This window comes from Bombina bombina, chromosome 3 (assembly GCF_027579735.1).
Source record: "Bombina bombina isolate aBomBom1 chromosome 3, aBomBom1.pri, whole genome shotgun sequence".
Taxonomy (NCBI): domain Eukaryota; kingdom Metazoa; phylum Chordata; class Amphibia; order Anura; family Bombinatoridae; genus Bombina; species Bombina bombina.
Window position 1 is genome coordinate 765,802,892 of NC_069501.1, and position 26,825 is coordinate 765,829,716.

At 42.0% G+C, this 26,825-nt stretch overlaps 1 protein-coding gene across 4 annotated transcripts in view; it reads left to right on the forward strand.

Moving 5' to 3' along the window:
* Positions 1-26,825, forward strand: part of ST6GAL2 (ST6 beta-galactoside alpha-2,6-sialyltransferase 2) — a 251,537-nt gene that overhangs the window by 125,791 nt on the left and 98,921 nt on the right. For 2 of the 4 annotated variants that reach the window (XR_008401416.1, XM_053707623.1), the window contains exon 3: positions 17,221-17,345. The exons of the other annotated variants lie outside the window; for them this stretch is intronic. Coding sequence is in view for 1 of the 2 variants with exons in the window: in XM_053707623.1 (XP_053563598.1) it covers positions 17,234-17,345 (112 nt within the window). In the remaining variant the exon portion in view is untranslated. The remainder of the gene's footprint in view (positions 1-17,220; positions 17,346-26,825) is intronic. 4 annotated transcript variants of the gene reach the window in all.

A 26,825-nucleotide genomic window follows, 5' to 3' on the forward strand; every position in this document is an offset into this window, starting at 1 on the left:
AAAACTGTGGTGCTAGTCCAATCTTATTTCTTTATATATGGCCGTCATTCCATCCACTGGACCCAAATGTGCAAGTGATTGAGCCCGTCAGCAATAATCAACATAAGTCTCTAAGGAACCCCGTGCCCTTAAATTCCCCCCATGGGAATGCAAAATACCAACACACTAACAATTGGCCATAATGTACTGTACTTGTAAGGGCTAGCACCCCCGCACAACCAACTGTGACAAGAACATTAAATAAGACAAAAGAACAAACAAAACCAGGGACGGGTGGGAGGGAGATGCTTCTTCAAAATGATTAACAAACAGCTGCTGGTGTTCCCGCTCAGCCCCAAAGCTAAATAACCTCCCCAGCTCCGACTCTAGCTCCTCCAATCCTACCTCCATGCCTCTTCCTCCGCGGTCAAAGCTCCCTCCGAACAGCCAATAGAATGCGAGCTCAATCCTATTGGCTGATTGCATATAATCCTCAGTGTAGGGTACAAATCCACCAACCTCCCAATGTCCCTCTTCATGCTTTTCACCAACTCATAAAACCAAGATCATTGCCCCCAGCGTGGATCAACAACACAGTTGGAGGCTGAAAATGTCTGCAGTAATTCACCACCAGCGGCAACAACCTGTTCCAATGAAGTCCCCTAACACCGAACCATTTAACATCACAGCGGGACTTGGGGATACCCAACTGTAAGCCATCCACTTTCCTCGAAGTCGCTCTCCGTGCCCAATAAACAATAGTGGCCGACTAACCACAAACGCTCCACACCTAGAGCACAGAAAATAAAAGTAACAAAACACCACCATATTATACACTCAACTCTGGACGAACATACAGACGGAACCATCCAGATCCCTACCTACCAATGCCCTTAACCACCGTATCAGATAAACCTCTCGCTGAAGCCTCAGTTGCCGCCCCTATGTGGAAAGAATGAGACCCAAAATCCCTTGTACTGAAACCTAAATGAAGCAATGATTTATTAAGAACCGCCCTAAACTGAAACTGCGAAAAACACCTACCGTCTTGGTGGACCAACAACGAACCCCCCACCACAGGCCAGACACCCAAATAAGCCTGCAAACAAAGCCAAGGACAAACCTCTGAACCACTGGGAGAAAGGACTACCATCCTACCCTTTCCCACCTTATCCATTTTACTCCTTCTCAAAAATATTTCAACCGTGGAATCAAACAAGGACAAGTCTGAGAAAGCCAAACCACCAATGGAAACTACATTTTTAAAGCCAAACGAAACAAACAGACCTCAAAATCTGACACACATATAACTGCTAATACACTATATATCCTTCGCAGCAGTGAGAAAGTAATGGGGCGCCTCTGATCATGAGGGGACCCAACAGAACCCTTCTTCAAGCCCTTGAGGACTTGCCTAACAGAGAAGCTTTTTGTAAGGTCTCACAAACCCAATAACTTAAAATGGAAAGCTAACGCTGCCAAACGCCTATCCATAGCGGAAGGTGACAAGTTTGCAGACCCCCATTCCCACATCCATTCCAACAACAAACCAGTAAGGTTTCCTCCTCATGAATCTCTTTGGAATACAACCTAGATTCCCACTCCCACCACACTCGAGAGTAAGCTGCCCAAGTATCTGGTGCCAGTGAAGCTTTTACCAGTCCAGCCAGTCCTCCACCCCAAGCCGCCACAAGGAACTTGGGCATGGGCAACCTTCCACGTCCGCTTGAATGGCCAATTCCCGGAACCGCTGCCACTGAAAATGTGAGGGAGTCTGCTATAGAATTACAAACACCTGGAATGTGTTTAGCCTTAATGCAAACATTCATCCTCAGACATTTCAGTACAAACAAGCACAACAATCTCAAGACAGGCAAAGACGTTGCCGTCAATGTATTTAACGCATACATGACTCCCATATTGTCAGAATAAAATACCACCGACTGATTACACAAATCCACCTCCCAGACAAACAGGGCAACCACAATCGGGAACAACTAAAAAAAAAACAGGTTCTTAACCAAACCCAAAGTAGACCATTCAGCCGGCTACTCAGAAGCACACCAGTGGCCCATGAAATATGCCCCAAAACCGCAATCACCCACCGAATCAGTCACAAGCCCCAGCTCCTCATTTGACACTCAGAAGCACACCAGTGGCCCATGAAATATGCCCCAAAACCGCAATCACCCACCGAATCAGTCACGAGCCCCAGCTCCTCATTTGACATCCTAACTGTCTGAATTAATTTTGAGCAATTAAAACCCAACAAAAACTGCCTCCAAACCCTCAAGTCATTTTTCAGCTCCTTGGAGAGCCATACAAAATGATGCATTTTTACAATCCCAGCAGTAGCCAACGACAACCTCCTGCAGAAAACCCTCCCAATCAGGATAATTCTGCACGCAAAGTTAAACTTGCCCACCAAGGATTGCAGCTTCCGAAGCATAACCTTCTTTGCCAACAAGGAGCAGTCAATAAGCTTCAATAGGTCAGACACCTTGTCACTGGGAAGCGGACATTCCATGTTAACCGAATTGTAATGCCCAGATTTTTCAAGTGCGATGGGCACACCAAAATCAGACGCCACCTGATAGCAAACATCTCTCAAAAGCTTGAAACCCCCCGAACCGGCCGGACCCACAAACAAGAAGTCATCAAGGTAGTGAACAAATAACGAAAGGCCCGACCATTCCGCAACAACCCAATTAAGAAATGTGCTAAAATGCTCAAAGAGCGAACATGAAATGTAGCAGCCCATGGGCAAGCAGAGGTCAATATAGTATGAGCCATCAACACAACAACCCAACAGATGGTGCGAAGTCGGGTGCACAAGTAACCGCCTAAAAGCCGCCTCAATGTCAATTTTTGCTAACAAGGCAGAAGGACCAGCCTTCCTCACTAAGCTAACCGTCTGATCAAAAGACGCATATTTGACAGAGGACAACTCCTGAGGAATACCATCATTTACCGATACCCCTTTAGGAAAAGATAAATGATGGATTAGTCTGAACTTTCCAGGCTCCTGTTTTGGAACCACCCCAAGCGGCGAAATCCTCAAATCTGCAATGGGAACACCATCAAACGGGCCAGCCATGCACCCCAAAGACATCTCCTTCTAGAGCTTGTCAAGGACCACCCCAGGCCACAGACGAGCAGACTTCAAATTACTGCGAAAGACCCCACAACCCCCTTGGGACGGAATCACAAAACTGAACTGGAAACCATTAAACAATAAGGCCGCCTTCTCATGACTACCTCGACGACTAGTGTACAGGGCAAGCCAAGGTTCCATCATGCCGAGCTTCACCAGAGTCACCCCCTTTGTCAGGTGCTCTGCCCGGCTTACCTTTGTGGAAACACTTCGCATAGGGGTGGGAGCCCCCACACCCAGAGGATTCGTGTTTAAACTTGCACATGGCTCCCCACTTACAAAATTTTTCATGATATGCAAAGCAGTACCCCTTCTTAATCGACGCTCGTGACCTACTGGCGGAGGATCCACCGGCTCCCGACCGAAAGGACTGGGAGGCTCTCAAAGGTGTCATTATTTTGAGCCACAACCCCATGTCCCGGTTGTCCCACTTCATATCTGGTTTAACCGACAGCTGCTGCCTAAACTGTTCATCGTAGGACCACCAAGCCATGCCCCCATATGTCTGCTGCCACCTCGTGCAGGTAACAAAATGATGCCCCATCCTGGTCCGGGAACCTACTGGTAAACACACTTGAATATATTACAAAGGCCTGAAACCAATTAGTAAAGGTTTTAGGCAACTTTCTATATCGTTTTCTTCACTCCTCTTCCTCCTTCTTGGCCATGTCCTTTTTAGAGTCCTCAGGGATCTCAAAAGACTGTTAAAACGGAAGAAGGGAGAACAATTCAATAAATTCCCTCTTATATATTTTTTCCCTCACCTCTGACGTCAAATGCATGCCCAAAGGCCTGATGGAGCAGAGGCAGGACAGAGACATTGCTGAGTCGGCCACCCTTAATTCTGCCCCATCAACCGGCTTAGTGCCAACACTAGGAGGCACCCCTGATGACCCAGTACTTTGGTCCATAACAGGGCCACCACCGTCCTTGACTATGGGGACCGCATAACTGCAGACCTCGACCCTCCCCAACACTGGAACGCCTGTCATCCCTAGAAAAGGAACCTACGCCCTCTCCATGGAGGCTCTAGGGGCGGGCACAACTCCTTCCAACTGTGATAGAAACTCCTTCAAACCAGCCACTACTCTACCAGCCACATAATCATTTTTAACACTCTTAACACATTTCTCTACTACATCCCTCCCCCGCACATCCAGCAGCCCCATCTCACCTGTTGAAGTTTCAGCTGAATGCTGACCACCTGAGAAGCCATCAAGTGTCACCTGGAGCCCGCCTACGCATTGCTCCGTAATCCTTTGGACACCTTCCTGTATTGTGGCAGCCGTCCCTCCACACTGATCCGGCTGCCGTGTTTGTTCCTGAAAAACAGCAGCACATGAACACATATCCAGGGGAAGAAAACCTCTGCCTCCCCATCCCCCACTTTGTAGGCTGGTACCCTTAGCCATAAGCACCTCCATCACCTCCAGACCAGGCAGCCTCCGCCACTGGCCTTTGTCTACATCTACCCCTAGTTACACCAATGTAGCCACCAGGCCTACTCAGCCGTCTGTCGACCCCCCTACCACCCCGAGTGGCCACCGTATATAACCTGGCCCCACTCTGATCCCTTGCCACCTCCATCACCCTGGCCGTAACACCCCACCTCACCTGGCTTCTGCCAACAGGCCGAACCTCCTGCTGCATGCTTTCATCAGGCTCCAAACGAATAGAGTCCGTCCATGAGCCATGCAGGCCAGAGAAATCCTCTTCAAGGCCGTCAAAAACATCTGCCAACACGGATGGACCAGGCTAAGGCCCTGGCCATTGCCCAGCGGGACTAGGCTCTGTAAAAGAAAAACTTACATGTGAGTCACCCACATCACCATCTTCCTCCACCCTGGAAGAAAAAGCAACCCCTGGAGGAGGATGAAATTCACCAGGCCTACCCTCAGAGAATGACCTACCACCTGACCCCCCAAAACAGCCAACAATCTTACCCAGGGCACCAGGAGAGGGGGGATAAACTCATCCTCAGAAGGATTTAAATACAACTCCACCGACCCAGCATCCAACTCAAACTCCTCCCCCTCCTCCCCAGACCCATATTCCAAATCCACTTTGACCCCTGGAGGCCTAACAACTTGTGCAGACCTACCCACACATGATTGCCCACCCTCAAAGGCCTTGAGGCTTGACATGCCCTGACCGGAGTGACCCCCTCACCCCAGCCACACTAACTAATGATGATTGTGCAGTGGCCCACAAACCCTCCCCCTCACTACCACTATCCTTAACCACCCCCCCAAAGGAAAACAAAGGCCCACCAGGACCATCATAAACACCCTGACCTGAAAGCTCCTCCCCCTCCACATCAGGCCCACCCGGGCCGTGAGCCACCTTCCCAGTACCTCCTTTTGACTCAGTGGCTGGGCCAGCAAAGGCCCTCTGCTCCAGTTCCATGCCGCTCCCCTCACTGATGACATCACCACCGCAGGCCCAACAGGAACTGAAGGAGCCCCAACCACCTCCAGACCAGTTGGCTTCTTACCGGGACCCAGACTTTCTTCCTCCAACAGACCACCGACTCACTTCCGGACTGAGCCTAGATGGAGGCTTAGATCGCCTTGTGGAATTTTTTCTTGCAACCGGCTGTGCCTCCACCGGATCTGACAAGGTAGCTCCCAGCAACAAATGGACCTGATACTCCAACCAGGTAGGTCTTCTTCCTTCTGAAGCTTCCTGGAGCCTCTTCAGGAGATCCTCAACTGCCGTCATGACACAGGATGATCAGGAAAGCCAAGCAGATAGAGATGCTTCTGCAAATTTTTAACAAACAACTGCTGGCTTTCCTGCTCAGCCCCAAAGCTAAATAACCTCCGCCTCTAGCTCCTCCTATCCTACCTCCAGGACTCTTCCTCCGCAGTCAAAGCTCCCTCCGGCTAAGCTTTGCACCGCCTACAGGAGCCACTTAATCTTTTCTTGAAATCCAATAAAGCATTTTCAAAATAATACATATCTCTGAGGAACATAAAGTCATTATAATCCAATTTCAAACTTAGAATGTAGAAAACAGTAAGGTTTGAGCTATTTTAAGTCCCGGTATTTGTGCCAACCATTCTTAGAGTCCAGTTTGAGTTTTCTGGGCACTGAACATCAGTAAATTAATTTTCTAACAGTCATAACACATCAAACAAAACCCAAAACATGGATAATCCGTTAAGTGGTGAATGTATGGATCTATGAGCTATGTTTAACCTCTATGTATTATAGGCCTAAACTTGTATTTGGTTTGAGTGTCTACTAATTGGAGGTTATCAGTATGTTGCTTCCACCTGTCTAACATTAGTTCATATGTTTCTATAGATCCTGACTGTAAATGGTGGTATCTCTCCAACTGGAGAATAATTTCTACCTGTGCTCTCCATTCTGTAACTGTAGGTATAGTGTTTGATTGCCAGTATCTTGGGATCAAAATTTTAGCGCTATTGATCATCAGAGTCAGTAAGAGTGTGGCTATATTGTTTCTGAGTTTAGGGAGAGACAAATAGAAGAGGATTAGTGGATAGTTTGGCAATCGTTTCTCTATTATGTCTGACATGTGCCTGAGCACCCCTGTCCTGAATTTATCTAGTTTACTACAACTCCACCATATGTGTGTTGGGCTGCCTTCACCTCCACAGTCCCTCCAACATTTGTTGTTCGCTGTTTTGTATATTTTGTGTAATCTGCTAGGAGTGAGATACCACCTCGTAAGGAATTTGTAGTTTGTCACCAGTACCCTAACAGAGATTGATGATTTTTTGGTTGCTAGGAACGTCTTTTGCCAGTCTTTTACAGCTATATCAGTACCCACCTTTCTCCCATGCTCTCGTATATGCAGGTAGCCTTTGTGTATCGCCTAGCGTTAACTGTTTGTACAATATAGAGATTGTGTGTCTAGGGGTATTGTCCATTAAACAGAGTGTTTCAAAGGGCGTTAATTTTCTAACCAGATACTGTTTTTTTAGGATGGGTGTCTATATAGTGGCATATTTGTGTGTAGGAATACCAGTTTATGGAAATGTCTGGGTGGGATTCTTTAATAGCTGTCAATGATTTTGGTTTTTTATCCTGGAGGAATATCGACAATATTCTGTTTTTTATGTGACTCCCAGTTTCCATCTGAGGGTCTTTGTAATTCCATGGTAGTGCGGGGTTGTTACATATAGGCAGCATGGGGGAAAGGGTATTAGATATGTTTGAGGAAGTGTTTGTCAGTTTATCCCATGTCTCGAAAAATTTGTTCATTAAAGGATATTGTTGTATCATCCCAGGCTTTTTTTTAGTGTGAAGCCAATCAGCGATTCCGGCATTGCTCAGTCCCATTATGTGTCTATCTATTTGGACCCACTGTTTATGAGTATTATTTGTACACTAATCTATTAGTTTTTGTAGGGCTATTGCTATTTTGTTGGTGTATATATTGGGGATTCCCAATCCGCCTTTTTCTCTGGGTATGTACATTGTCTGTTTTGTGATTATTGGTCTGATACCCTGCCATACGAATTGTTCCATTAATGATTGGATCCTATTTAGTTATTGGTGTGGAAGTTGTATAGGGGTAGTTTGCAACAGATATAATATTCTGGGGAGAACAATCATGTTTATCACATTTATTCTACCTATCCATGAGATAGATTTATTCTTTGAGAGGTCTGCGATTAAGGCTTCTTCCAAATTTTTATAATTAGCCTGAAATATTACTTTTGGATCTGATGCTAAATAAATGCCTAGATATTTAAGTTTAAATTTTTGTATTTTTAGAGGGCAATTATGTATCAGTTGGTGAAATATTGCTTCCTTATCTCTGTAAATCATTTCTGCATTTGTAGTATTTACTAGGAAGTTAGACACTTGCCCAAAGTTCTGAAGTAATTCTAGGGTTACTGGCAGGGACACATCTATCTCTGTTAGTGTAAGTAGGACATCATCTGCATATAGCGCTAGTTTATGTTCTGTGTTGCCTTTCTGTACCCCTGTAATCTGTGTGTTATTTCTGTTTTTTTGCACTAACGCTTCTATGGATAATGTGAAGAGTACAAACGAAAGGGAACACCCCTGTCTAGTTCCATTTTTATATAAAACTTGTCCGATAAAAGGCCGTTTACTTTGACCCTTGCTGTAGGAGAGGTATACAGTGAAAAAGCATGATTAATACTAGGGTTGCACCGATACCATTTTTTTATGTCTGAGTACAAGTACCGATACTTGTTTTCAAATACTCGCCGATACCAATTACCGATACTTTTTTTTAATGTCATGCGACAGTTTACCAAGCACAATACAGACTAATTATTTAAGATTCCTTCTTTTTAATTATAAAGGACTGCAATTCAAAAGACATTATGAAATAATAAAAAAGTTCACAGAACATGTTTATAAATAAAAAATATTACAATAAAATATTAAATTTAAAGGGGTGATACAATTGAGTTGTAGGGTTGTTATATAACATCAAGTAGACATTTGTATGGAGGTTTGACTCTAAGTTGAACAGTCTTTCACTTTCCACACTACTGCATGGGGCAGAAAGATATTTTTGGGCCATTTTAGCCAGAGCTGTAAATCTGTTTATTAACTGCCCAGTTCTTCAGGGGTTTGTCTGAACGAGGTACAGTGATCTCTCCTACAATAATACAAATAACAGCAATTTGTATTGGCAGAACAGTAGTAAACAATTTTTAATTTAGTCTCTACTCCAGTTTAAAATGAAATGGGAACCTACAGCTGAAAAAACGCAACAAGGTTGCATACGGGTAGGAAGTGGAGGTATCGGTTTAAGTATCGGTGCATTTGAACGAGTACAAGTACTCATGCAAATACTTGGTATCTGTACCGATACCGATACTAGTATCGGTATCGGTGCATCCCTAATTAATACATTTGTCGCCAAAATTCATTTTGTGCGTAACTGTTTTAAAAATTGCCAATTTACCCTATCAAATGCTTTCTCTGCATCAGTGGAGACCAAGACCGCTGGTATTCTATTATTTTTAACATGAGATATAATTTGTAGAGCTTTTAAGGTGTTGTCCCTTGCCTCTCTTCCCGGTATAAATCCTACTTGATCTGTATTGATCAATTTGGGTAAAAATTGGTTTATTCTGTTGGCTGAAATTTTGGCAAAAATCTTAATATCCAAATTTAATAATGAGATTGGGCAAAAATGTTCAGGTCTGTTTGGTTCTTTTCCTGGCTTTAATAGGACAATAATGTGATCTTCTAACATATTTTCTGAAAAACCCTTTGCGGCCAGGAGTGAAATAAACATGTTTGCTAAAGGAGATATAAGATGTTGTGGATATGTTTTGTAATACTTCATGCTAAAACCGCCCGTGCCCGGAATTTTACCGCTGGGCATAATTTTTATCGATTTTTTTAATTTCTTCTATAGTTATGGGGAGGTCTAAGCTGTTCGCTTCTTCTTTATCCAGTGTAGGTAGATCTAAATCCGAAAGGTAAGTCTCAATGCTCTGTGGTGTGGTTGTGTCTTTTTAGTTGTATAGAGAAGTATAATATTGTCGAAATGACTCTGCAATATTTTTGCTGTCTTTGTGTGTACCCCCTTGTGTGTCCTTAGTGAAATGAATATGTGCGCTAAGCTGGCTTCATCATAACACTTTTGCTAGTGAGGAGCCTGCCTTATCTTTTACCTCAAAATACTTTTATTTTAGTAGGGCAGATTTTATTTGAAATTCGTGAGATAATTTTTGAGGGAGTTTTTGGTTTTTGTTAGGGATTCTAATATGGCTGTAGATTGTGGGCTTTGTTTGTGTTCTCTTTCACAATATCCTATTTGTGCTAATGTAGAACTGTCTGTTCTCTTTCTTTTCCCTGGCTTTGTGTGCTATAAGCTCGCCTCTTGCTACACATTTGTGCGCTTCCCATATAGTCATTGGGTTTATGTCCTCTGAGTTATTTTCCTTAAAGTAGTTGCCTAGGCCTAGATTTGGAGTTCGGCGGTAGCCGTCAAAACCAGCGTTAGAGGCTCCTAACGCTGGTTTTGGCCGCCCGCTGGTATTTGGAGTCAGTGATTAAAGGGTCTAACGCTCACTTTTCAGCCGCGACTTTTCCATACCGCAGATCCCCCTACGCCATTTGCGTAGCCTATCTTTTCAATGGGATCTTTCTAACGCTGGTATTTAGAGTCGTTTCTGAAGTGAGCGTTAGAGCTCTAACGACAAGATTCCAGCCGCCTGAAAATAGCAGGAGTTAAGAGCTTTCTGGCTAACGCCGGTTCATAAAGCTCTTAACTACTGTACCCTAAAGTACACTAACACCCATAAACTACCTATGTACCCCTAAACCGAGGCCCCCCCACATCGCCGACACTCGATTAAAATTTTTAACCCCTAATCTGCTGACCGCCACCTACGTTATATTTATGTACCCCTAATCTGCTGCCCCTAACCCCGCCGACCCCTGTATTATATTTATTAACCCCTAACCTGCCCCCCACAACATCGCCGCCAGCTACTTAAAATAATTAACCCCTAATCTTCCGACCGCAAAGCGCCGCCACCTACGTTATCCCTATGTACCCCTAATCTGCTACCCCTAACACCGCCGACCCCTATATTATATTTATTAACCCCTAATCTGCCCCCCACAACGTCGCCGACACCTGCCTACACTTATTAACTCCTAATCTGCCGAGCGGACCTGAGCGCTACTATAATAAAGTTATTAACCCCTAATCCACCTCACTAACCCTATCATAAATAGTATTAACCCCTAATCTGCCCTCCCTAACATCGCCGACACCTAACTTCAATTATTAACCCCTAATCTGACGACCGGAGCTCATCGCTACTATAATAAATGGATTAACCCCTAAAGCTAAGTCTAACCCTAACACTAACACCCCCCTAATTTAAATATAATTTAAATCTAACGAAATGAATTAACTCTTATTAAATAAATGATTCCTATTTAAAGCTAAATACTTACCTGTAAAATAAATCCTAATATAGCTACAATATAAATTATAGTTATATTATAGCTATTTTAGGATTAATATTTATTTTACAGGCAACTTTGTAATTATTTTAACCAGGTACAATAGCTATTAAATAGTTAAGAACTATTTAATAGTTACCTAGTTAAAATAATAACAAATTTACCTGTAAAATAAATCCTAACCTAAGATATAATTAAACCTAACACTACCCTATCAATAAAATAATTAAATAAACTACCTACAATTACCTACAATTAACCTAACACTACACTATCAATAAATTAATTAAACACAATTCCTACAAATAAATACAATTAAATAAACTAGCTAAAGTACAAAAAATAAAAAAGAACTAAGTTACAGAAAATAAAAAAATATTTACAAACATAAGAAAAATATTACAACAATTTTAAACTAATTACACCTACTCTAAGCCCCCTAATAAAATAACAAAGCCCCCCAAAATAAAAAATTCCCTACCCTATTCTAAATTAAAAAAGTTACAAGCTCTTTTACCTTACCAGCCCTGAACAGGGCCCTTTGCGGGGCATGCCCCAAGAAGTTCAGCTCTTTTGCCTGTAAAAAAAAACATACAATACCCCCCCCCCAACATTACAACCCACCACCCACATACCCCTAATCTAACCCAAACCCCCCTTAAATAAACCTAACACTAATCCCCTGAAGATCTTCCTACCTTGTCTTCACCATCCAGGTATCACCGATCCGTCCTGGCTCCAAGATCTTCATCCAACCCAAGCGGGGGTTGGCGATCCATAATCCGGTGCTGAAGAGGTCCAGAAGAGGCTCCAAAGTCTTCCTCCTATCCGGCAAGAAGAGGACATCCGGACCGGCAAACATCTTCTCCAAGCGGCATCTTCGATCTTCTTCCATCCGGAGCGAAGCGGCAGGATCCTGAACACCTCCAGCGCGGAACATCCATCCGGACCGACGACTGAACGACGAATGACTGTTCCTTTAAGGGACGTCATCCAAGATGGCGTCCCTCGAATTCTGATTGGCTGATAGGATTCTATCAGCCAATCGGAATTAAGGTAGGAATTTTCTGATTGGCTGATGGAATCAGCCAATCAGAATCTAGTTCAATCCGATTGGCCGATCCAATCAGCCAATCAGATTGAGCTCGCATTCTATTGGCTGATCGGAACAGCCAATAGAATGCGAGCTCAATCTGATTGGCTGATTGGATCAGCCAATCGGATTGAACTTGATTCTGATTGGCTGATTCCATCAGCCAATCAGAAAATTCCTACCTTAATTCCGATTGGCTGATAGAATCCTATCAGCCAATCGGAATTCGAGGGACGCCATCTTGGATGACGTCCCTTAAAGGAACAGTCATTCGTCGTTCAGTCGTCGGTCCGGATGGATGTTCCGCGCTGGAGGTGTTCAGGATCCTGCCGCTTCGCTCCGGATGGAAGAAGATCGAAGATGCCGCTTGGAGAAGATGTTTGCCGGTCCGGATGTCCTCTTCTTGCCGGATAGGAGGAAGACTTTGGAGCCTCTTCTGGACCTCTTCAGCACCGGATTATGGATCGCCAACCCCCGCTTGGGTTGGATGAAGATCTTGGAGCCAGGACGGATCGGTGATACCTGGATGGTGAAGACAAGGTAGGAAGATCTTCAGGGGATTAGTGTTAGGTTTATTTAAGGGGGGTTTGGGTTAGATTAGGGGTATGTGGGTGGTGGGTTGTAATGTTGGGGGGGGGGTATTGTATGTTTTTTTTTACAGGCAAAAGAGCTGAACTTCTTGGGGCATGCCCCGCAAAGGGCCCTGTTCAGGGCTGGTAAGGTAAAAGAGCTTGTAACTTTTTTAATTTAGAATAGGGTAGGGAATTTTTTATTTTGGGGGGCTTTGTTATTTTATTAGGGGGCTTAGAGTAGGTGTAATTAGTTTAAAATTGTTGTAATATTTTTCTTATGTTTGTAAATATGTTTTTATTTTCTGTAACTTAGTTCTTTTTTATTTTTTGTACTTTAGCTAGTTTATTTAATTGTATTTATTTGTAGGAATTGTGTTTAATTAATTTATTGATAGTGTAGTGTTAGGTTAATTGTAGGTAATTGTAGGTAGTTTATTTAATTATTTTATTGATAGTGTAGTGTTAGGTTTAATTATATCTTAGGTTAGGATTTATTTTACAGGTAAATTTGTTATTATTTTAACTAGGTAACTATTAAATAGTTCTTAACTATTTAATAGCTATTGTACCTGGTTAAAATAATTACAAAGTTGCCTGTAAAATAAATATTAATCCTAAAATAGCTATAATATAATTATAATTTATATTGTAGCTATATTAGGATTTATTTTACAGGTAAGTATTTAGCTTTAAATAGGAATCATTTATTTAATAAGAGGTAATTTATTTCGTTAGATGTAAATTATATTTAAGTTAGGGGGGGTGTTAGTGTTAGGGTTAGACTTAGCTTTAGGGGTTAATCCATTTATTAGAATAGCGGTGAGCTCCGATCGGAAGATTAGGGGTTAATAATTGAAGGTAGGTGTCGGCGATGTTAGGGAGGGCAGATTAGGGGTTAATACTATTTATGATAGGGTTAGTGAGGCGGATTAGGGGTTAATAACTTTATTATAGTAGCGCTCAGGTCCGCTCGGCAGATTAGGAGTTAATAAGTGTAGGCAGGTGTCGGCGACGTTGTGGGGGGCAGATTAGGGGTTAATAAATATAATATAGGGGTCGGCGGTGTTAGGGGTAGCAGATTAGGGGTACATAGGGATAACGTAGGTTGCGGCGGTTTATGGAGCGGCAGATTAGGGGTTAAAAAAAATATGCAGGTGTCAGCGATAGCGGGGGCGGCAGATTAGGGGTTAATAAGTGTAAGGTTAGGGGTGTTTAGACTCGGGGTACATGTTAGGGTGTTAGGTGCAGACGTAGGAAGTGTTTCCCCATAGGAAACAATGGGGCTGCGTTAGGAGCTGAACGCTGCTTTTTTGCAGGTGTTAGGTTTTTTTTCAGCTCAAACAGCCCCATTGTTTCCTATGGGAGAATCGTGCACGAGCACGTTTTTGAGGCCGGCCGCGTCCGTAAGCAACTCTGGTATCGAGAGTTGCATTTGCGGTAAAAATGCTCTACGCTCCTTTTTTGGAGCCTAACGCAGCATTTGATTAAACTCTCGATACCAGAGTTAAATTTATGGTGCGGCCAGAAAAAAGCCCGCGGAGCGTTAACAGCCCTTTTACCGCCGAACTCCAAATCTAGGCCCTAGTGTGTTATCTATTGCTTGCTTAATTAAAGTGTTCCTTAGAATATATTCATCTAGTCTCCACAAATAGGGCCTATGCAGTATGTCTTGCCATTCCACTGTACATTGCACAGGTGCATGATCTGACCATGTTATGGGCAGAATCTTTGATTCTGTAATCATGGATAGTCCCGTTGGGTCAGCGAGGATGTAATCTATTCTGGTAAATGTATTGTGTGGATTTGAATAGAAGGTATAGTCTTTAGCATGTGGGTTTATAATTAAAGTGAAGTTAAAGTTTTCCGTTTTTTTTCAACCCTATTATATTATTTATATGCTATATAGTCTGCCAGTACCCAATTTCTTAACAAATGGGATTTTTTATTTTATTTTTTTATTTCACCCAATTTTTCCATAGTGTAGCTGCCCCCCCTCAATATCTTCCCTCCCTCCCCCTCCCCATCCCAGATCCTTTTTCCAAACAATATTTCCCCTCTCCCTCCTCCCTCTCCCACAGATTCAGCATTGATCGTTGATTGGTCAGCTGCGTGCGCCCCCCGTCCTCACGTGCTCACCCCCTCGTGTGTATGCGCGATCCCGCCCACCTTGCCAGAACTAAGCCAGCGATGGGCCACCCACCCAGCTCTCTGCAGCTTCTCCCACTGACCAATGATTGGCACCATCGCTGGCCGATGCAGAGAGGGCCACTGAGTGGCCCTCTCTGCATCGGTGTGCCAAAAAAGGTATTGCAGTGATGCCTCAACATCGAGGCATTAAGGGTTTAAGCTTTTAACGTTCACTGTTGTGATTGTGAGCGAATGTAAATTTGGCTTCTTTCCTAGTTTGATGAGTTAGTATGCACTCGGGTAAGTTGTGTATTTGTGTAACAAAGATGTTTGTTTTCGTTAGTTGTGGTGTTACAAACTGGAATTAGTAACAAACAATAATATACTATTACAGTTCTTTCAAACAATACAGTAGTGTTGTTATAAAAGCTAACAATAATTTTATTTATAACTTATCTGATCAAAAAATGATAGAATAACTTATTGCTATATTAATTTAACGAACAGCAAACAGTCACAAGTATTGGAACAGTAAACACAATTATAAGGGTAGTATCCCCACCCCCAAACGTATTCTAGAACATGTTGTAATAGAAAATAAATATACAACCTTTAGCTACAGTGGTCCGCTTGGAGGATCAGTCCAAATTAACTAGTGCTTCATTTCAAGTGTCCGTCAAGTCTGTTAATTGTGTCCCTGTTGAGGTATTGGACTTTATATGTTCCATCTGGGAAACAGCAAAAAGCAAGATTTTCTGGTTGATGTTTCTCTCTCATGTTGGGCTGTCCTTTTTCTGAATGTGGAATATTGAGTTGTAAAACTTTATAAAAGTGAGATAGGTCATCCAGGGTTTTGAATATGGCTGTGTTGTTTCCTTTAGTAGCAATAATGCTAACAGGAAAGCCCCATCTATAAAGAATCTTCTGTTCTCTTAATACCGATGTGATAAAGTATAATTCCCTTCTCTTCTGAAGCGTTGTTGGGCAGAGGTCCGCAAATATCTGTATATGATAACCAGCATGGGTGATCTTCTGTTTTTGTCTAGCATAACGGAGAATCTCTTTTCTATCTTTGTGATTGAGGAGCTTTAAGATTATGTCTCTGGGTGGAGCTTTTGGTGGTGGTTTTGCTCGCAGGGCTCTGAGGGCCTTTTCAAATATCTGGAGAACTGCTGGTTCCTTAAAGGGTTCTAAACAAATTTTAGAGGCATCCTTCTATAGCGGCCTGTTGAATTGACTCTGTCAGATCCTCAATTTTCTCCAATAAGTGGTGTATAGTTTCTTCCTGTTCATACGTCAGTTTTGAGATATGTTGTATGTCGTTGAAGGTAGTATTATGGTTCTCTTCTAAGGCTGAGACTCTATTGGAGACCTTTGAGAGATCTTTTTTGAGTTCGCTGTACCAATTTTTAACCTCTCCAATGATTTCTTTTATATCGTCCTTTGTGCATAGGGATTTCAGATATTCTTTAGTTAAAGTAGAGGTATTTGCAGGGGCAGTAGAGGGTTGTTGTGAATCTACAGTCTCTAGGTTAGGTGTCTGGTCCATTTTTTGAGTTGTGGAGATCGAGTCTTGTGGTTTAAGATACTGTTGTATTAGTTTAGGTTTGTTGTGCGTTTCTGGCTTATTTATTCTGTAGCCAGGCATTACCGCAAAAAAGGACGATTGCAAGGGTACAATTACCCATTATAATTTCAGCAGCGAGACTATGCCAGTGAGCTGGAGTATAATATAATATAAAGTATTTCCATTTGTTTTGCTTTTATTACTCCAAATAGCTTTTTTTTCCAACCATTTTTGCCTAAAACAACAATTTATTTTGCTTTTCCATTTTTGTGTGTGATTATTGTTCTTGACCCTCATATGTATTAATATGCAAGAATAATAAATAAACACAGACACCAAGAATAGGTTGTAAAGGCCGCAGCTCCACATTTATTACAATTACATATAAACATAAACCATAAATATGTAACCAAATATTAAACCAAATATACTAAACCCCATTAAACCTCAGGAGGTGCTTGCCTCATCTAAGTCACCAGGCTTTTATCAGCCAGTGAGAATTAGGGGGAGCCAATGCAGTATTAGGGTCCAATTCTTAAAAACTCAACGGCATGGAGAGGAATCATCAGCTTATTTTTACAGGGCATTATATAAAAAAATTACTAGGCTAAAATCATTACTAGGCTAAAAATCTGCACCCAGGTGTGTAAATCGCCATAGAACAAGCTAGCAAGTTATTGAGCTGGTTACTGAGAGTGCTCTTCTCACTGTATGTATGTTGTCAAGAAAGTGTCTCTCCTTCACATAAAGTGTATTAATGAACTCCCCTTACTGACATACACAGTTCCAATCCCAAGATGAAAATTGCTTTTAAAACAATTCCTGAGGGGCCTCGTAAAAATGACAACGCATCTTATAGAAACGGACCAGAAAGCTTTCGAGAATCAGGCCCTAATTCTCAATTTAAAGGTAAATAACTTGCATGTAACCATTTTTTTTGTCAGGAAAAAAATATTTTTAAATTGACATAATGATTAGCCTGATAATAATATGCATGTTGCCACAATAAAGCATTATAATTTTACTTTGGTGGAGCTTGAACTGTTTATTTTTGTATTTGAATAATATGCAGGTGTATATGAAGTGTCATATTGTAACCTGGATTTCACCAGGTTCCATTTTTATCAGATCTCCTCTGCAGTTATAAATGTGACAATCTCATAGGGGTATATTTATCAATGTTATCAATGTTATCAACGCTGACAGCATTTATCATTGCACCAGCAGTTCTTGTGAACTGCTGGTGCAATGCTGCCCCCTGCAGATTTGGCCGCTAGCGGGGGTGTCAATCAACCCGATCGTATTCAATCGGCTTGATTTCTGTCCGCGGCCTCAGAGCAGGCAGACACGTTATGGAGCAGCGGTCTTTAGACTGCTGCTTACACTTCTGTTTCCAGCAAGCGGATACAAGGGGCATCAAGCTCCATACGGAACTTGATAAATATGCCCCATAGTGTTGAATATCCCTTTTAAATGTAGCCACCAATCAGCAATCCCTACCCAGGGTGCTGAACCAAAAATGGGCTGGCTCCTAAGCTTACATTTTTGCTCTTTCCACTAAAGATACTAAGATCACGAAGAAAAATTGATAATAATAATAGTAAAGTAGAAAGTTGCTTAAAAGAAAAATGAAAGAAAAAACTTGGGTTTCATAGCCCTTTAATCTACAATGTTCATTAGTCTGTGATACCTTTTAGTGGACTAAAATATTTACTGATTGAGAACTTGAATTGAATAAGCTTTTAAGGTCTCACAGTTCTTGTCTTTGGATATAGAGATTGCATTCTTAAATATATGTATGAGTACATTAGTTCAGTATGCTCTAACAATCATTTATCTGTATCTATGAAAATATTATTTCCATGTATTTTGAAATAAAAAAAAACAATCTTTTCTCCAACATAGGTGTGTCCGGTCCACGGCGTCATCCTTACTTGTGGGATATTCTCCTCCCCAACAGGAAATGGCAAAGAGCCCAGCAAAGCTGGTCACATGATCCCTCCTAGGCTCCGCCTTCCCCAGTCATTCTCTTTGCCGTTGTACAGGCAACATCTCCACGGAGATGGCTTAGAGTTTTTTGGTGTTTAACTGTAGTTTTTATTATTCAATCAAGAGTTTGTTATTTTAAAATAGTGCTGGTATGTACTATTTACTCTGAAACAGAAAAGAGATGAAGATTTCTGTTTGTAAGAGGAAAATGATTTTAGCAACCGTTACTAAAATCGATGGCTGTTTCCACACAGGACTGTTGAGAGGAATTAACTTCAGTTGGGGGAAACAGTGAGCAGACTTTTGCTGCTTGAGGTATGACACATTTCTAACAAGACTTGGTAATGCTGGAAGCTGTCATTTTCCCTATGGGATCCGGTAAGCCATTTTTATTACATAAGAAAAAAAAGGGCTTCACAAGGGCTTTTAAGACTGTAGACATTTTCTGGGCTAAAACGATTGAGATATAAGCATATTTTATACTTCATAGCTTTGAGGAATTATTTTATTCTTGGGAATTATGTAAAATAACCGGCAGGCACTGTATTGGACACCTTATTCTCTAGGGGCTTTCCCTAATCATAGGCAGAGCCTCATTTTCGCGCCTCTATTGCGCACTTGTTTTTGGGAAGCATGACATGCAGATGCATGTGTGAGGAGCTCTGATACATAGAAAAGACTTTCTGAAGGCGTCATTTGGTATCGTATTCCCCTTTGGGCTTGGTTGGGTCTCAGCAAAGCAGATACCAGGGACTGTAAAGGGGTTAAATATAAAAACGGCTCCGGTTCCGTTATTTTAAGAGTTAAAGCTTTCAAATTTGGTGTGCAATATTTTTAAGGCTTTAAGACACTGTGGTGAAATTTTGGTGAATTTTGAGCAATTCCTTCATACTTTTTCACATTTGCAGTAATAAAGTGTGTTCAGTTTAAAATTTAAAGTGACAGTAACGGTTTCATTTTAAAACGTTTTTTGTACTTTGTTATCAAGTTTATGCCTGTTTAACATGTCTGAACTACCAGATAGACTGTGTTCTGTATGTGGGGAAGCCAAGGTTCCTTCTCATTTAAATAGATGTGATTTATGTGACACAAAATTTAGAGAAAATGATGCCCGAGATGATTCCTCAAGTGAGGGGAGTAAGCATGGTACTGCATCATCCCCTCCTTCGTCTACACCAGTCTTGCCCACACAGGAGGCCCCTAGTACATCTAGTGTGCCAATACTCCTTACTATGCAACAATTAACGGCTGTAATGGATAATTCTATCAAAAACATTTTAGCCAAAATGCCCACTTATCAGCGAAAGCGCGACTGCTCTGTTTTAGACAATACTGAAGAGCATGAGGACGCTGATGATATTGGTTCTGAAGTGCCCCTACACCAGTCTGAGGGGGCCAGGGAGGTTTTGTCTGAGGGAGAAATTTCAGATTCAGGGAAAATTTCTCAACAAGCTGAACCTGATGTGATTACATTCAAATTTAAATTGGAACATCTCCGCGCCCTGCTTAAGGAGGTGTTATCTACTCTGGATGATTGTGAGAATTTGGTCATTCCAGAGAAATTATGTAAAATGGACAAGTTCCTAGAGGTCCCAGGGCCCCCCGAAGCTTTTCCTATACCCAAGCGGGTGGCGGACATTGTAAACAAAGAATGGGAAAGGCCCGGCATACCTTTCGTCCCTCCCCCTATATTTAAGAAATTGTTTCCTATGGTCGACCCCAGAAAGGACTTATGGCAGACAGTCCCCAAGGTCGAGGGGGCGGTTTCTACTCTAAACAAACGCACCACTATACCCATAGAAGATAGTTGTGCTTTCAAAGATCCTATGGATAAAAAATTAGAGGGTTTGCTTAAAAAGATGTTTGTTCAGCAAGGTTACCTTCTACAACCAATTTCATGCATTGTTCCTGTCACTACAGCAGCGTGTTTCTGGTTCGATGAACTAGAAAAGGCGCTCAATAAAGATTCTTCTTATGAGGAGATTTTGGACAGAATTCATGCTCTCAAATTGGCTAACTCTTTCACCCTAGACGCCACTTTGCAATTGGCTAGATTAGCGGCGAAAAATTCTGGGTTTGCTATTGTGGCGCGCAGAGCGCTTTGGCTAAAATCTTGGTCAGCGGATGCGTCTTCCAAGAACAAATTGCTTAACATTCCTTTCAAGGGGAAAACGCTGTTTGGCCCTGACTTGAAAGAGATTATTTCTGATATCACTGGGGGCAAGGGCCACGCCCTTCCTCAGGATAGGTCTTTCAAGGCCAAAAATAAACCTAATTTTCGTCCCTTTCGCAGAAACGGACCAGCCCCAAGTGCTACGTCCTCTAAGCAAGAGGGTAATACTTCTCAAGCCAAGCCAGCCTGGAGGCCAATGCAAGGCTGGAACAAAGGTAAGCAGGCCAAGAAACCTGCCACTGCTACCAAGACAGCATGAGATGTTGGCCCCCGATCCGGGACCGGATCTGGTGGGGGGCAGACTCTCTCTCTTCGCTCAGGCTTGGGCAAGAGATGTTCTGGATCCTTGGGCGCTAGAAATAGTCTCCCAAGGTTATCTTCTGGAATTCAAGGGGCTTCCCCCAAGGGGGAGGTTCCACAGGTCTCAATTGTCTTCAGACCACATAAAAAAACAGGCATTCTTACATTGTGTAGAAGACCTGTTAAAAATGGGAGTGATTCATCCTGTTCCATTAGGAGAACAAGGGATGGGGTTCTACTCCAATCTGTTCGTAGTTCCCAAAAAAGAGGGAACATTCAGACCAATCTTAGATCTCAAGATCCTAAACAAGTTTCTCAAGGTTCCATCGTTCAAAATGGAAACCATTCGAACAATTCTTCCTTCCATCCAGGAAGGTCAATTCATGACCACGGTGGATTTAAAGGATGCGTATCTACATATTCCTATCCACAAGGAACATCATCGGTTCCTAAGGTTCGCATTTCTGGACAAGCATTACCAGTTTGTGGCACTTCCGTTCGGATTAGCCACTGCTCCAAGAATTTTCACAAAGGTACTAGGGTCCCTTCTAGCGGTGCTAAGACCAAGGGGCATTGCAGTAGTACCTTACTTGGACGACATACTGATTCAAGCGTCGTCCCTTCCACAAGCAAAGGCTCACACGGACATTGTCCTGGCCTTTCTCAGATCTCACGGGTGGAAAGTGAACGTAGAAAAAAGTTCTCTATCTCCGTCAACAAGGGTTCCCTTCTTGGGAACAATAATAGACTCCTTAGAAATGAGGATTTTTCTGACAGAGGCCAGAAAATCAAAACTTCTAAACTCTTGTCAAATACTTCATTCTGTTCCTCTTCCTTCCATAGCGCAGTGCATGGAAGTAATAGGTTTGATGGTAGCGGCAATGGACATAGTTCCTTTTGCGCGAATTCATCTAAGACCATTACAACTGTGCATGCTCAGTCAGTGGAATGGGGATTATACAGACTTGTCTCCGATGATACAAGTAGATCAGAGGACCAGAGATTCACTCCGTTGGTGGCTGTCCCTGGACAACCTGTCACAGGGGATGAGCTTCCGCAGACCAGAGTGGGTCATTGTCACGACCGACGCCAGTCTGGTGGGCTGGGGCGCGGTCTGGGGACCCCTGAAAGCTCAGGGTCTTTGGTCTCGGGAAGAATCTCTTCTCCCGATAAATATTCTGGAACTGAGAGCGATATTCAATGCTCTCAAGGCTTGGCCTCAGCTAGCAAAGGCCAAATTCATACGGTTTCAATCAGACAACATGACGACTGTTGCATACATCAACCATCAGGGGGAACAAGGAGTTCCCTGGCGATGGAAGAAGTGACCAAAATCATTCAATGGGCGGAGACTCACTCCTGCCACTTGTCGGCAATCCACATCCCAGGAGTGGAAAATTGGGAAGCGGATTTTCTGAGTCGTCAGACATTTCATCCGGGGGAGTGGGAACTCCATCCGGAAATCTTTGCCCAAATTACTCAATTGTGGGGCATTCCAGACATGGATCTGATGGCCTCTCGTCAGAACTTCAAGGTTCCTTGCTACGGGTCCAGATCCAGGGATCCCAAGGCGACTCTAGTAGATGCACTAGTAGCACCTTGGACCTTCAAACTAGCTTATGTATTCCCGCCGTTTCCTCTCATCCCCAGGCTGGTAGCCAGGATCAATCAGGAGAGGGCATCGGTGATCTTGATAGCTCCTGCGTGGCCACACAGGACTTGGTATGCAGACCTGGTGAATATGTCATCGGCTCCACCATGGAAGCTACCTTTGAGACGAGACCTTCTTGTTCAAGGTCCGTTCGAACATCCGAATCTGGTCTCACTCCAACTGACTGCTTGGAGATTGAACGCTTGATCTTATCAAAGCGAGGGTTCTCAGATTCTGTCATTGATACTCTTGTTCAGGCCAGAAAGCCTGTAACTAGAAAAATCTACCACAAAATATGGAAAAAATATATCTGTTGGTGTGAATCTAAAGGATTCCCTTGGGACAAGATAAAAATTCCTAAGATTCTATCCTTTCTTCAAGAAGGTTTGGAGAAAGGATTATCTGCAAGTTCTTTGAAGGGACAGATTTCTGCCTTGTCTGTGTTACTTCACAAAAAGCTGGCAGCTGTGCCAGATGTTCAAGCCTTTGTTCAGGCTCTGGTTAGAATCAAGCCTGTTTACAAACCTTTGACTCCTCCTTGGAGTCTCAATTTAGTTCTTTCAGTTCTTCAGGGGGTTCCGTTTGAACCCTTACATTCCGTTGATATTAAGTTATTATCTTGGAAAGTTTTGTTTTTGGTTGCAATTTCTTCTGCTAGAAGAGTTTCAGAATTATCTGCTCTGCAGTGTTCTCCCCCTTATCTGGTGTTCCATGCAGATAAGGTGGTTTTGCGTACTAAACCTGGTTTTCTTCCGAAAGTTGTTTCTAACAAAAACATTAACCAGGAGATAGTCGTGCCTTCTTTGTGTCCGAATCCAGTTTCAAAGAAGGAACGTTTGTTGCACAATTTGGATGTAGTTCGTGCTCTAAAATTCTATTTAGATGCTACAAAGGATTTTAGACAAACATCTTCCTTGTTTGTTGTTTATTCTGGTAAAAGGAGAGGTCAAAAAGCAACTTCTACCTCTCTCTCTTTTTGGCTTAAAAGCATCATCAGATTGGCTTACGAGACTGCCGGACGGCAGCCTCCTGAAAGAATCACAGCTCATTCCACTAGGGCTGTGGCTTCCACATGGGCCTTCAAGAACGAGGCTTCTGTTGATCAGATATGTAAGGCAGCGACTTGGTCTTCACTGCACACTTTTACTAAATTTTACAAATTTGATACTTTTGCTTCTTCTGAGGCTATTTTTGGGAGAAAGGTTTTGCAAGCCGTGGTGCCTTCCATCTAGGTGACCTGATTTGCTCCCTCCCTTCATCCGTGTCCTAAAGCTTTGGTATTGGTTCCCACAAGTAAGGATGACGCCGTGGGCCGGACACACCTATGTTGGAGAAAACAGAATTTATGTTTACCTGATAAATTACTTTCTCCAACGGTGTGTCCGGTCCACGGCCCGCCCTGGTTTTTTTAATCAGGTCTGATAATTTATTTTCTTTAACTACAGTCACCACGGTATCATATGATTTCTCCTATGCAAATATTCCTCCTTTACGTCGGTCGAATGACTGGGGAAGGCGGAGCCTAGGAGGGATCATGTGACCAGCTTTGCTGGGCTCTTTGCCATTTCCTGTTGGGGAGGAGAATATCCCACAAGTAAGGATGACGCCGTGGACCGGACACACCGTTGGAGAAAGTAATTTATCAGGTAAACATAAATTCTGTTTTTAATAATATCCAATATTATTGTAATTAATTTAGTATTATTATATAGATCTTACTAAAATAAAATATAAAATGTTATCTTGATAAAATAAAAATGTATTTAATGAAATATTATTTGAGAAGGATAAAGGTGTTATTATTGCTGTTAATATCTGATAGCACTGACACACCAGATGTGTTACGTTTGTACAGGTTCGTCTATTTATTGTTCTAGGACACAGGCTTTTACTGATTTGTTATTAATGATGTTTACTGGAATGTTGCATTCCCCATCTTTGCCAAAAGGAATTTAAAGTCATCAGTGAGTTGTATAGTGGACCAAATATGGTTGACAGATGGATGCCAAAGCGTTTTAGCAAGTGGAATTTGTAAAATAAACAATGTTTCTGTTTTCTTTTACGTTTTCTGTTTGTGAAACCTGAGTTGATTAGAAAGCAGATAAGATGTTTAGTCATATGGGACATATACAGTGTTGATAACAACATGCTCTTTTGAGTATTCTAAAAAAAGTACAAATTTTTGTATATTTGGCCACCTTGGATCTCAGGCGGTACACATATAAGAACTAAATTTACATTTTGATACTCTGCTTATACAGTACAATACCTTTTGAGCTATGATTATAAAAGTGAAAAGGAAATAAAGGTGTAAAATGAAAATGTTCTACCTAATGTGTTAGAGCATTTTAATGTTACTTGCTTATAACTTTGCAGGCATTAAATACTTAAAGGGACACTGAACTCAAATTAAAGGGACAGTCAAGTCCAAAATAAACTTTCATTAATTAAATTGGTCATGTAATTTTAAACCACTAAACCTAGGTAGGCTCATATGCTAATTTCTTAGACCTTGAAGGCCGCCTCTAATCTGAATGCATTTTAACAGTTTTTCACCACTAGATGTCGTTAGTTCATGTGTGTCATTATAGATAACATTGAGCTCACGCACGTGAAGTTACCTAGAAGTCAGCACTGATTGGCTAAACTGCAAATCTGTCAAAAGAACTGAAATAAGGGGGAAGATTGCAGAGGCATAGATACAATGGGTTATGAAGGGATTATCTATCTTTTTAAACAACAATTCTGGTGTTGACTGTCCCTTTAAATGTTCCTTATTCAGATAGAGCATACAGCTTTAAGAGACAATGGGGCCGATTTATCATCAGTCTGTCCAACATGATTAGCTCAGCGGATCATGTCTGACAGACATCGATGAATGCCGACAGCATACTCTGTCAGCATTTATCATTGCACAAGCAGTTCTTGTGAACTGTTTGTGCAATGCCGCTGATGACGCCGATCCCACACCTGCAGGTCCTCTGTACTTCATCAGCAATGACGAAACCTGCTCTCTCCAATCACAGCTTCACCCCCAGGAGCATTCATCTGGAGAGGCCATGCCATGATTTGAGGAGGCCGGTTTCGTCATTGCTGTATAAGTACAGCAGGAAGAAGCAGACGGGGGGATCGTCAATCTGGCGTTTCAGGAGAAGAAGGTAAGTATTTGTAAAATCCAGTGCAATGTAAATTTTCATGAATTAAAAATTGCCCCCGATTTTAATAGTTTTTTTAAAAAACGGGCACTTTATCATAAAAGTTGACATTCACTTTAAGTACACCCGGATGTGCATAAAACATAGAAATGTATGCTTATAAATAAAACATGCAAAGCGTATTTTTTGTTTTGTTTCGTAAAATGGGCTAAACATGGGCATTTAATGGGTGTATATCAAATTGTCTCTCAAATCCCAGCGTAATTATCAAAACATTTCCGCCCTAAAAGATCTAACAGTTTTTTCTTGCAACTTAAAAGTTGGCAAGCTTTTATTAAAATACGCAAAACACTAATTAATCTGAAAAGAAAACCTTTGCATATGAAAATAATAGCAAATTTAAGGTACAGTGGACTGAAAACAGCATATTTTGATTTGTACTAGGTGTAAAATTAATGTTTAAAGGGACACTGAACCCACATTTTCTATTTCGTGATCCAGATAGAGCATGCAATTTTAAGCAACTTTCTAATTTACTCCTATTATCAAATTTTCTTCTTTCTCTTGGTATCTTTATTTGAAATGCAAGAATGTAAGTTTAGATGCCGGCCCATTTTTGGTGAACAACCTGGGTTGTTCTTGCTGATTGGTGGATAAATTCATCCACCAATAAAAAAAGTTCTGAATTAATAAAAAAGCTTAGATGCCTTCTTTTTCAAATAAAGATAGCAAGATAACAAAGAAAAATTGATAAGAGGAGTAAATTAGAAAGTTGCTTAAAATTGCATGCTCTATCTCAATCACGAAAGAAAAAATTTGGGTTCAGTGTCCCTTTAAGTATACACCAAGTTCTCCCTGTTAATTTCATCATCTACTGCAAACATTTACATAGCACAGAGCCATCATTAATTCTATGGGCGTCATCTCACCACTCGCAGCGACAACCCATCTTCTTTAATAATTGCACCAAGACTGTCCCTGCAAGACTAAGGCCTCTATTTAAGAAAGTCTGGTGGACCTGATCCGACAGTGCGAATCAGGTCCACTAGACCTCGCTGAATATGGAGAGCAATACGCTCTCTGTATTCAGCATTGCACCAGCAGCTCACAAATGCTGCTGG